At 41.1% G+C, this 13,221-nt stretch overlaps 1 protein-coding gene across 3 annotated transcripts in view; it reads left to right on the top strand.

Moving 5' to 3' along the window:
* Window positions 1–12,736, top strand: part of UBE2V2 (ubiquitin conjugating enzyme E2 V2) — a 35,495-nt gene extending 22,759 nt beyond the window's left edge. For 2 of the 3 annotated variants that reach the window (XM_007168624.3, XM_057532179.1), the window contains exon 4: window positions 7,262–12,736. In XM_007168624.3, coding sequence (XP_007168686.1) covers window positions 7,262–7,408 — 147 coding nt within the window. In that variant the 3' untranslated portion in view covers window positions 7,409–12,736. The remainder of the gene's footprint in view (window positions 1–7,261) is intronic. The other variant, XM_057532178.1, reaches the window with a different exon arrangement.
* The last annotated feature ends 485 nt before the right edge of the window (window positions 12,737–13,221 follow it).

Raw genomic sequence — 13,221 nt, 5'->3', positions numbered from 1 at the left:
AGGAACCTCATCTGTCATAGGAGCAGGACGTTACCTGAACTTCTGTGTGCGCCTGTCATCCCGTCCCTGTGTCCCTTTCCCCAGCAACGGTAATTAACATCCGGAGCATTTCTTTTATATTCTCTCACTTTTTCTTTATAGTTTTAGCCCCAGTATCACATCTGTACAGCTAGCCTTCCTTCCTCCCTCCCTCTTTCCTTCTCTTCCGTCCATCATCCATCCCAAACCATGAGTTTATACCATCATGTCCAGTTCTGTTCCAACACTGCAGGGCGTTTTCCAGATTTCATCCTTTCTATGCTTGTACTTCTTGCCTTCCGTGGTGAGAAACCTGCCTTCTGTTGCCCAGTGTGTTTACCTGCATGTGCTCAGTCCACCTGTGTGAAAGCATGCTTCCAGCAGCAGGCTGGGTCCTGGACACACAGCTGGCCGTCCGGCTCCCACCCCACCCCAGGGCCCCAGGTGGGCTGGCTCCTCCCTGCTGGGTGCACCGGACAAAAGCATGACCCTGACTGGAGGAGCGTTATTGGGCATCTCAGCCCTGGACCTGCTGGGCCACTCCCATACCTCCCTGCGTGCGGCGCGCCAGCCGGTGCTGGGCCCTGAGAGTCCTCCCTGCCCTGCCTGCTAGGGCATCAGTCCATGGACATTTATTGTACAACGTGTTGATGCGTTCAGGTGTAATAATCATCTTATCTCGTGGTTTCTGTCTTTACACGTGTTTCTTGTTTCTTTCCTATTTTTGAAATGGCTGTTGTCAATTCTTTTCATTGTTTCTGTTCTTCCAGTGGTTATTCTAGAAATTACAGCGTGCATACTTAACTATTTCTGTGTCAAGTAATATTAAGAGATGTGATGGAAGCAGGATTACGAAACAGTTTGAATTTACAGAATGGATATTGTTTAGGGAATTTCTTTTATGACATACAACTTTGCCTTTATGAGGAAGATATTTTTGTGAAATTTCTTTACCAGGAATAGCTGTGCTTCACATCTGCTGGTTTGTTTTCATATTATAGACTCTGCAAATTAGGAATTCATAGTGAGTTGTACATTGTTGTGGGAACTAGGAAATTCAGGATTAAATTTCAGACCTGCTTTACGAGCTTACCTGATCTCATTTTGGACATTATGCCTCCTTCTCTGCCTCTCCTCCTTAAACCCTCTACCATTAAGGTCTGTTAGTCTCTGTTGAAAATGTAACTCGAGTCCGGTCTTACTTTTCTCCTTACGTTGCCACCGAGTGAATGCTGGCCATCATCTCTTGTCTGGGCCCGGCACAGCCTCTCTGATTCTCCTGCTTTACCTCCCCCAATCTTTACAAAGCAAGCAGCGGAGGGATCTTTCTGAGGCACAGGTTGTGTCCTGTCGCTTCTGTGCTTTAAAATCCTGCAGTGGCTTCAGCCACACGTGCACACTCTCTACCCTGGCTCCCTGGGGGCTCACGGTGCTTGCTGCCCTGCACACCTTTCCTTTGGCCTCAAGACCGTTGCACTTTCTGTTCTTCCTGGGTGGACATCCTTACGGACTCTTCACTTCCCTGTGTAAGTGTCTCTCTCAGAGAGTTCTGTCCAGAATCCCAGTCTGAACTGTGTCTGTTTTGTTACTCTGCTACAGTCACTCTTTTATTCTTCCCCTTTGTAGCAGTTGCTATAAATTGATTATCATTTTTCTCTTTGTTTTTATTTTTGGCGTTTTTAAAAGAATTGTTTCTAACACACAGGCAGGTTTTAGAGAGTGATGTAACCAACATCCTCCACTTACCCTCCTCAAACCGTAACATTTCTGTCTTATTTGTAACAGGTCTTTTTTTAAAGAAAGACTGCATTGTACAGAGTTAACTTTGTCTGTGCCTTTCCCGGTCTCCCCTTCCGCTTTCGTCGGGGGCGGCCCCATCTCAGGTTTGGCGTTTATCCCTTTCACGCGTGGTTGTGCTTTCACTGTGCACGTTCGCGTGTGCTTCTATGTTGTGTCCCTTTTGTGTGGACTCCTATGTCAGTGATCTTTGAACTTCATCCATGCTATGTCATGCAGATTAGATTGCTCCTTTTTATTGTGTAATATTCCATTTTTCGTTTGCTGGGGATTTAGGTTGTTTTCAGTTTTCACTGAAAAGATTGCTACAGTGAACATTCTTATGCAAGTATTCTTATACCCTAGAACACGCTTCTCAGGACTGGGCGTTCGTGGGTTCCAGTAGGTTATGGATCAGTATTTTTATAAAGTGCAATGAAAGTGAATTACTAGCAAAATGAAATGAAGAAGAAAATCCAAGCTCAGATTTTTTTTTTTTTTTTAAATGAAATGGTGGTTTGTTTTTTTTTTTAAATTTATTTATTTATGGCTGTGTTGGGTCTTCATTTCTGTGCGAGGTCTTTCTCTAGTTGTGGCAAGTGGGGGCCACTCTTCATCACAGTGCGCAGGCCTCTCACTATCGCGGCCTTTCTTGTTTCGGAGCACAGGCTCCAGATGCGCAGGCTCAGTAATTGTGGCTCACGGGCCCAGTTGCTCTGCGGCACGTGGGATCTTCCCAGACCAGGGCTCGAACCCGTGTCCCCTGCATCGGCAGGCAGACTCTCAACCACTGCGCCACCAGGGAAGCCCCAAGCTCAGATTTTTTAAGATAAAAGTTTCTCCGTCAGATTGCTGTAGAACTCTCTAAAGGCCACTCTGAATTTCTGTGTTTATGTTGTGGTGGACCAGTAAAAATCAGTGCAAGGCCTTGGGCTGTTCCGTGAAAGGTGCTTTCAGTGGCCCTGCTCTAGGGCGTTCACCTAAGCAGTAGGATGTCTGCTGAGGTGGGGTCTGGGTGGGGCTTGTCTTCAGCTTGGCTGACTTCTGCCCGGGCTCTCCCAGGGCTGTCCATGTCTGTCCTGCTCACTGTGTGTTCGTGCCTGTGACTGTCCATCGCCACCAACGCTTCATATAGTCAGGCTGGCATGGGGACCTGGAAGCAGAGAAATTAAGTCCTGGTTTAATTATTGGAGCGTAGGTGTGTGTATAGAGTGACTGGATTAGGCATCAGGATTTCTTTTGATTGATATTCATTGTGGTTTGATTTGCATTCCTCTGGTTAGGCACCTTTTCACCTGCTTATTGGCCATTTTTTTTAAAAATTAATTTATTTATTTATTCTTGGCTGTGTTGGGTCTTCGTTTCTGTGCGAGGGCTTTCTCTAGTTGCGGCAAGCGGGGGGCCACTCTTCATCGCGGTGCGCGGGCCTCTCACTATCGCGGCCTCTCTTGTTGCGGAGCACAGGCTCCAGACGCGCAGGCTCAGCAGCTGTGGCTCACGGGCCCAGTTGCTCCACGGCATGTGGGATCTTCCCAGACCAGGGCTCGAACCCGTGTCCCCTGCATTGGCAGGCAGACTGTCAACCACTGCGCCACCAGGGAAGTCCCTGGCCATTTTTTTTTTTACCTTCTTTGGAGAAATGTCTATTCAGAACCGTCTAAAACGACAAGGATTTATTGTCTCACAGTCTTTGTGGGCTGGGACTGTGGCCCAGGGCCTCTCACAGGGCTGCAGCCCACATGCCAGCCTGTGCTGTGGTCTCTGCTGAAAGCTCGACTGAGGAAGGATGCAGCTCCAGCCTCACTCACCTACGTGCTGGCAGTAGTCAGTTCTCAGTCAGGCTTCGGTTCCTTATCATACACTATAGCCAGAGGCCACAGAGCAGTTCACAGCACGGCAGCTGGTTTCCATCTGCAAAGCAGGGGAGTGAAAGCAAGAAAGAGGATGGAAGCTGGAGTATTTTTGTAGCTTAACGTCAGAAGTCATACCCCAGCGTTCTGTCCAGCCCACACTCCAGGGAGGGGTCACATAGGACGTGAATGTCAGGAGTTGAAGATCTTCAGGAACCATCACAAAAGCTGCTGTCTTAGTTTGGCTGCTGTCACAAAAATACCATAAACTGGGGGTGGTTTGGACAGCAGAGATTATTTCTCACAGGCTGGAGGCTGGGAAGTCTGAGATCAGGGTGCCCACGCGGTCGGCTTCTGGTGAGGACCCTCATTCCGGGCTGCAGATGACTGACTTCTTGCTGGGTCTTCACAGGGAGGACAGAGCAAGTCTCTCCTAATCCCATCTTGGTGGCTCCACCCTTGGGTCCTCACCTAAACCTACTGATAGTTACTTCCCAAGGTCCTCAGCTCCTAGTACCTTCCCGTGGTGGTTAGGGTTTCAGCGCATGAGTTTTGGGGGACACAAACATGCAGTCCATAACAGCTGTCTACCACGATCCACTTTGCCCACATTTTAATTGAGATATTTAGCCTTTATTATTAAGTTCTAAGAGTTCTTAATTTACTGAACAAGAGCCCCTTGTCAGGTATATGATTTGCATGAATTTTGTTTCATTCTGTGGGTTGTCTCTTTGCTTTCTTGATGTTTTCAACACAAAAATTAAAAAATTTTATGTAGCCAATTTATCTACTTTTTCTTTTGTTGAAAGTGTTTAGTTGTTATATCTAAGAAACCATTGTCAAATCCCACGTCACAGAGATTTACTCCTGTTTTTTTTTTTTTAACATCTTTATTGAAGTATAATTGCTTTACAATGGTGTGTTAGTTTCTGCTTTATAACAAAGTGAATCAGTTATACATATACATATGTTCCCATATCTCTTCCCTCTTGCATCTCCCTCCCTCCCACCCTCCCTATCCCACCCCTCTAGGTGGTCACAAAGCACCGAGCTGATCTCCCTGTGCTGTGCGGCTGCTTCCCACTAGCTATCTATTTTACATTTGGTAGTGTATATATGTCCATGAAGAGTTTTATTGTTTCAGCTGTTAATTTAGGTCTTTGTTCCATTTTGAATTAAGGGTCCAGCTTCATTCCTTTGCACGTGAATGTCCAGTTGTCCCAACACCATCTATTGAAGAGACTGTCCTTTCCCCATGGTTGACACCCTTGTCAGAGATCTTTTGACTGTATGTGCATGGATTTACTTCTGGGTTCTCAGTTGTATTCCATTCCATTGATCTGGGTTCTCAGTTGTATTCCATTCCATTGATCTGGGTTCTCAGTTGTATTCCATTCCATTGATCTGGGTTCTCAGTTGTATTCCATTCCATTGATCTGTATGTCCATCCTTGTGTGAGCCCCACCCTTTGTTTTTGTTTTGTTTGTTTGTTTTGGCCACCTGCGCAGCATGCGGGATCTTAGTTCACTGACCAGGGATCGAACCCGTGCCCCCTACAATGGAAGTGCAGTGTTTTAACCACTGGACCGCCAGGGAAGTCCCACACCCTTCTTGATTACTGTAGCTTTGTAGTAGTAAGTGTTCTTTTTCATATTGTTTCGGCTATTCTGGGTTCCTTGCATTTCCATATGAATTAAAGGCTCAGGTTGTCCAGCTGTGCAAAAAAGGAAAGAAAAAACAGGGCAGTTGAAATTTTCATAGGGATTGTGTGACATCTGTAGATCAATTTGAGGAGTATTGTCAGCTTAACGACATTAAATCTTCTGATCCATGTACATGGGATGTCTTTGTCAACAGTTTTTTTATAGTATTCAGTGTACATGGCCTACACTTCTGTTTCTTATCCTATTGTAAATGGCATTGTTTCCTTGAGTTGCTTTTCAGATCATTCATTGCAAGCACACAGATGAGGTTTGGTTTGTGGATCCTGTACCCTGCAGCCTTGCTCTACTTGTTTATTCCCTCCAGCAATTCCTTTAATGGCTGCCTTAGGATCTGTGTACAAGGCCATGGCATCTGCGCATAGAGATGGTTTCACTTCTTTCTTTTCAAAACCTTTAATTTCATCTTCTTGCCTAGTTGCCTAGCCAGAGCCTCCAGTTCAGTGTTGAGTAGCAGTGATGGCAGCAGATGTCCTTGTCTTGTCTTATCTCAGGAGGAAAGCTTTCGGTCCTTCACCATGGAGTGTGCTGTTAGCTGTATATTTTTTGTAGGTGCTTTTTATTGGGTTGATATACCTAGTTTGTTGAGTGTTTTTATCATGAAAGGTTGTTGGATTTTGTCAAAGCTTTTTTGTGTCTGTTGAGATAATCATGGTTTTTGCTCTCTGTTCTGTTAATATGGTGTATTACGTTGATTGATTTGTATATATTGAACCAACCTTGCCCTTCTGGGCTAAATCCCACTTGGTTATGGTGCATAATCAAATTCTTTATATGTTGCTCAAGGTCAGCCATAGGTGAGAGTATATGGCCTTCTCAGGTCTTTTGAGCCTGTACAGCCCTGCACATGTGTGTCTTCTAGATTCACAGGCGTGTGTTGGAACTTTTCAAAGCCTCACTGGACATCTAATTTCCCACCTTTCCTGTGAAGTATTTGGTCACCTTCCTGCTTTCCTCTTACCATCTCCTCACCCAGCAGAGGTGTTAAACAGTTTAAGCAATTTCTTTAATTTAAAAAAAATTTTTATTTTTTATTGAAGTATATAGTCGATTTACAGTATTATATTTGTTTCAGATGTACAACATAGTGATTCAGTATTTTTATAAATTATACTACATTTAAAGTTATTACAATATAGTGGTTATCTTTCCCTGTGTTGTACAGTACATCCTTGTTGCTTATTTTGTACATAGTACTTTGTGTCTCCGAGGTGTCACACAATTGACACTGGTTGTTTTTGGCAAACACCAGGTGGAGGGGTGGGCCGGGAACTAGGTGGTCCTCCGTGGGTGAGTTCTGAGGTCAGACAAAGAGAAACCCTGCGGGAGGGGTTTTCCAGGGAACTGCCACGCAGGCCGAGAGATGGCAAGTACCTGGGGGTGAGGCTTTGAAGGAGCTCCAGCCCCATCCTGCCAGTTTCCTGCAGCGGAAGATGAATTTAGCACAGTGCGGAGAACACACGGGAGAGAGATCTGAAAGCAGAGGTCAGGCTTCGCAGTTCTCTCCTTAATCCTGGTGGAGGTCATTGCCCAGACTTTGGGTCGTGGCATTGGAAATGGAGAGAAACCTCTGACCTTATCAAGAAGGAATTGGTAAATATGTTTACGTGTAGTTATTTTATATAACATTTGTTTATTTCTGATGACCGAAGTTCACTACACGTTTACAGAAAAGCACCACACAGAAAGGACACAAATTTTTAGGAAACACCTGTTGAAGAAGGAATATTTTCCCTAAGTATTATATGAACCAGTAGTTTCATAATGTTCGCTTTGTGAAAAGAGAGCCAGGCTATGACTTTTTCAAAGCACTTCTTATCAAAGTGTGTCTAGTAAATTGGTGCCAGACCCCTTTAAACTTGGTAGTTAATTTTACTCTTTTCCCCCTCCTTTCAGGTGGATGCACGGAGCATACCAGTGTTAGCAAAATGGCAAAATTCATACAGCATTAAAGTTGTACTTCAAGAGCTAAGACGTCTAATGATGTCCAAAGAAAATATGAAGCTTCCACAGCCACCAGAAGGACAAACATACAACAATTAATTTTAGTGGATTTAAAACTTGTCTTAAATCAACAACCTTCTATTCATGTTAATGTCTTGATTAAATATCACAATGCAAAATACCCACACATTAAGTAAGATAATTCCAGCTGGTAAACATGACCTGGACATCTGTAAGAGTATATTTAATATATGTACACCCATTATGTTTTCAGGTAACAGGAGGAAAATTCAGCACAGTTTTTTTTCTTGTTAAGGCACCGTCATTTAAGCATGAACCTGGAGTACTCAGAGTGGAACTCAGGTTTCCAGGTGGAAGAACAGCGAGAAGTGTCAGATGGCTGTGCAAGCAGATGTGTTTCTGAAGAGAAAGCTCGACAAGGAAAACCCGGAACGGCGTGCTCTTGCTTAGTGAAAGAGCTTCCGTTGAAATTGTCTAAAATAGCAGGTACAATGAATATTGTCACAAAATGTGTTCATTTTTGAAGCGGTATAGGTGCTGACTACTAGTAGTATCAAAAATACGTTCAGGATTGTTTTGATACCTGTATTTATAATAAAATTGTTGTGGGGAGGTGGACGGATTTCCGTTACAAGCTGTTCCTGGGTGTTCCATGTACCAGACGCGGTGAAGAGTTGTTTACAGTCTTTGTTGGACAAACCATGCATTTACATTTAAGTGAAATCAACAAAAAGGAAATAGATGTATGGATATGTGATTTTGAGATTAACGTTAGTCTTAAATTGTAAATAAAATGTGGAATGTGTCCTCAGAAACCGTGCCATTTCTGTTACATTGATGTGGTATGTGTACAGTAACTTGCTGAGGTAGCAGAAATTGGAATTATTGTAGCCTTCCCCTATACACACCTTTTATGATTTATCCTATATTGTATACTTCTTGCAAATTGGAATTTGTGGAGTATTTAACAGTACAGATTACCTAATAAGTTTAATTTCTTGTTAGGAGAAGGAGGAATCCCAGGTATTATGTTTTGAATTTGATTTCACCAGAAATATTGTTAAGAAAGATGTTTGAGTTCTAGCAATTTTTATAGAATTAGAGATTGCAAATTATCCAAATATACGTTCCAGTTTTTCTTCATAATATCTGCCCCCAGTGCTCTTAGCACTAACTGGGGTTAGTTTTGTTCATTTATCCTTTGCTTTGGCAGCTACATAATTCTGAATTGAAAGTCCACCTGTGCTCTGCTTTTACCAGAGTGACTTGAGGCTTTCCGTCGCCGTTTTTCATCTCAGAGCGCTTGGGTGTACTACTTTGTTGAAAATACTTCTCTCTTATGGGTTCTGTTTTCTGAAGAAAATAGTAAGGTGGTCATGTAACAAGGACAGATTTCTCAACCCTGGCATGTTTTTATCAAGTGCATTCAAAGTTAAAGCTGTGAGCTACCTTTTCTTGGCCAGTAATACGGTAAAGTCAGCGGCAGTTTATCTAAATTTACTAATTTCAATGTGGCTTTAATTATCAAAGATATTTAAAGTGACACATAGAGAATGTATACATACAAATTAGTGCATGTGTAATTTATTAAAATAGGTTTGAAATGAACTATTACCTTGGCATACATTCTTAAAAATTTTAAGTGGTTGAGATTAAGTGGAATTATACTGATATCCTATGTGAGAGTGGTGGTTCCTGACAGTCTAAGTCGGTCTCTAGTGACCCCTTGCCCACTGGGAGAGTGTGTCCTGTCATACGTGGGCGCTGGTAACCATCTGAATGCTGTACATTGTTTCTACATTGGTGGGCTGAGACCCTGGGCACCTTGACCTCTGGTCCACTCTCCTTTCCCCGCACCCACTGTTGTGAAGGACTTCCCCCGCCCACGTGTGTGTTGCCTTCGAAATTTGTTTGAAAGGCTAGCAGGTGAGACTCTAGGGGATGATCATGTATTAATAAAGATTACAAAAGTAAAATATTTGTCCTGTTAGGTCAGTGTTATGCTTTAATGGTTTTAATTACTAATTTTCAGAATCCCTCATTTAAAAAATATTTTTTCTAGTATTTTAAAGTAATAGCATTTGTTGTTACAGGTTTATGTGTGACTTTTCAGGATTTTGGAACATAAACATTTATAAGAGGTGGTCAATGGTATTTGAGTCTTTTGGGTGTAAAATTTTTTTTAAAATTATAATTTTAAATTATCTTTTTAAAAGAATTTACCACACTTCAAATTTGAGTAAGTGCTTGGGGAGTGAATTAGTTTGACTTGCATATGGTTTATTAGTCTGGATTACTTAATACCAATTCATTGATTTAACTGCTTCCCACTAAGTATATATTGTTATTGATAAATACGCATGAAATTCATATTGTTTTGAAAATTTAGAGTACGTGGCTGGAAAATATCAATGTGTTTCCCACCCTGGATTTGGTGTGTGACCATGTGGGCGGCTCTGGAAGACGCATCGTGAGGTATAGACTTCGGTCAAAGCTGTGCTCACTCTTCTCGTGGGTACACAGCCGTGCTTGCATGTACACGTTAAAGAGTGTAAGTGCGGATGATACTGTCTAGTGTCATGAATAACAGTTTGGGGAGTTACTTAAGGAATTTTTTCCCCCAGATTTCCTCGGTGAGTATATTTTTTAGACATATGTGTGTAGCATTATAGTATAATTAATTGCTGGGAAGGATCTAAAAGGCACTGATTTCACTTTTCTGAGAAGTAACAATATGATTTTCCAGTAACAACTTGATTGGCTTTTGGTTGTGTTCACAAAAAGATTCCAGCTCCGAAGATTTTGGAAAGCGTTTGTATTTTGTATATAAAACAGAAACATTATGAAAAGCAGTGGATGCAGCGTATTACAGGCTTGATAGGAGCGTTAGCAGTTAATTCCTACCCAGTACTGTGTTTATTGACAAGCGAAATGTATGGAAATAGAATATCTTTTATGCTAAAATTAATATGCCTCTTTGAGGTTACTAAACAGCAGATGGAAATCTTATCATAGGTCATATTGAAAATGTTGGTTATGTTAAAAGTATAGTGGAATACTGAAAATAAAAGATACACCATAAGTGTTTTCTGAGGAGAAAATTATTGAAGGTATTTGATGACACAGAAAATAAATGACAAGTCAAAACTGTCATCCTGTGAAATAAGGGAGTTTGAGGGAATCATGGAGTGAGTATGTGATTTTTAAGAATCACTGGATATGAAGAGGTTGCCCATTGTGTTTACATACATCTCTAATGGGATATTCTCACCTAAAAAATTGCTAAAGGTCCTCTGCATTTCATTTTTACATGTAATCTAAAGATCAGTACAAGATTTCTTCTGCAACTTCATTTATGAAATCAGTGATAAAAGCCAGATAGATTTCACTTTCTTAACTTAGAAAGATTCCAGGACTCATCCTTTCTCCAGTGGGTAGCTGACCAGATACCGTGTAAGGATTGTGCAGTGACCCCTCTGCTCCCGATGTAGACTTACCGTGTGAATTCTTTTTATCTTGTCTTAGTTGAGTACTGAGCAGCTGCTTACATCTGTCTGAGATTTTGGCAGCCAAAAGATTATACAAAAGTAAAGGTAATATTCCACCTCCAAAGGAAGACTAATGTCTGGCACTGAGAAACCAATAGAAGTGAGAAACCCTGTGGTCAGTAAAGAAGCAAATCTTTGAATTCATTGAGAGTGAAAACTGTTTCTTGTTTGTTCAGTGCAGTTGAGTAATTAAAATATTGTTCAGAGATTATGGGGAAACACTGAACAATTGAGTGTGTGTATTCTTCCTTCATCTGATATAATAGCTTTTTTTTTAAAACAGGCTTTTAACAATAGATAATTTTACAAAGTAATCTGGAAAATTAACAGTGTAATGTAAAGTGAGGTTTCAACAGGACACCTACATTAAAATGTAGTAAAATTAGTTATAATACTTAATGTCATGTTTTTTGGGTCCAAAGACTCTTCCAATCAACAAGCATGGTAATTGTGAATGCTTTATTACACAGGGTGAGATTTTATAGCCTTTGTAGTTTGTCAGCCCTTAATTTGAGGGAAAAAGGTAGTTTTTCTCCACAGTGGATAACTGACAAAGAGAAATGTATTGTTTTACTGCTTCTCAAGCCACATTGTCCAAATAAGTAGTGATTGCCAGATGTCCAGATTATATCCACTATCATAAATTATCTTTTTATTGCTGTAATTTAAAAAATCATCTTAATACTCAAGTAAAAGTAATTGAGTTCACAAGAAAAGTAAAATATCTAATTGCCTGGGTTTCTTAATCTTGAGTAACATATGGACTTCTTTAAGGAGAAAAATAATTCTTTTGGACTCAGTATTGTCTTGAATTATTTTTGTTAAAACATTGTTTAATGCATAAAATTGTATTAATGCAAATGTATAAACTTCTTAGCCCTATAAAATTATAAAGCAAATTAACACAATTACATAGTAATTAAAATGTAAAAGACTTTAATATTGAGGATGTTTTATTGAATTACTCTCTACTTGAAATGTAAATATTTTCGTCTCATCTTGGCTCTTTGTTGTTGCCATGTCTATACTAGAGTGTGTGGCTGGACCTCAGATTTTTCTTACCTTTTTTCTCTTGCCAAACTGGTACAAAAAACCTTTGTTGTGTTATCTGACCTTCATTTGGTATAAATACAGTTCCCACATTAGGTCCCCCTCTGTTCTACTAACCAGAGAACTGAAATTCCTGAGTCTTGATTCAACTTTGAGACCACAGTTGTCTTAAACCCTTGATTCTTGAGAATTACTGTGATACTCACTTTGCTGTGTTTGTGGCCCTGTATAGAAATAAAAATGATCTATGATTGGTGATGGTAGATAAGCTGATATATTAGTAAGATCATTTTAAATTTGGATGACACATTTTAATCCGTTAGGTTTTAAAGCTTAGTGCTAAGAGGTGCTGAATACATTTATTGGTTTAGAAAATAAACTGCGGTTGAAAGTGGCTCCTCTCTCCGTTTGTGCCTCTGTACTGTCCATCGTCCTCTGGTGAATCTCCCTCACCTGTAATCTCTGTAGCTCCCTTCTATCAGCCTATGGCCACTGCTGTTCTTATGTTCTGTTTCTCTTGAGTGGATCCCTTTAAACCCCTTTTCCCCATCATTCTGGATGTGGTCCCCTCACATCAGCCCCAACCATGAATTTGAAGACTGCTTATGAGAGGTAGCTCGCCCGTTCGCTGTGCTCTGGCTCCTTCCTGCCTGTGCCCTTTGTTTACCACCTGTGCCCTCACTACCTGGGTCCTCTCCAACCTTCTCTATCCCCGATTTGCAGATCTTCTCCTCACCTGTCACCGTTGTCCTCCTTGACACAGTGTCCTTGTGTGTGATATTTTTGCTTCATTTGCCTCTGAGAGTTGATGTCCAAGCTGCCCATCACAGTAATAAAATTTTAATATTATTTATAAATGTATTCTAAGCATTTAATATTCTTTGAATTAAAAAAAAAATCCCCAGAGTATATTTTTTGAAGCTAAACATCAGAAATTGGGTGTTTTCTTATTTGAGATATTTAAGATTATTAGAAATACCATTTTTGAAAACAATGTATTTGGCTACAAAGAAGTGTTAGAATCATTTATTTGTATTGAAAATTATTAAAATGACTGCCAGAAACTAGGTGAGTATTTATGCGATGCAGATTTTACTGAGTTCTGCTCAGCAGACAGGTTGGGGTGTGTTTTTCAGCCCTCCCTGTGTTAAGTCCTTGTGAGACTGCTTCTTTAGGACATAAAGGTGGACAATACCATGGAGGTGATAGGTAGGCGCCAGTTCTGTCAGCCTTGGTGATCGAGTGGGTGGCGGAGTCTGTGGTCCTCCTCTGGGGCTCCTCACTGGCAGAACC

Source organism: Balaenoptera acutorostrata, chromosome 17 (genome assembly GCF_949987535.1).
Source record: "Balaenoptera acutorostrata chromosome 17, mBalAcu1.1, whole genome shotgun sequence".
Classification (NCBI taxonomy): domain Eukaryota; kingdom Metazoa; phylum Chordata; class Mammalia; order Artiodactyla; family Balaenopteridae; genus Balaenoptera; species Balaenoptera acutorostrata.
The sequence above is the reverse complement of the archived record's forward strand: the minus strand, read 5'-3'. Positions and strand labels throughout refer to the sequence as shown.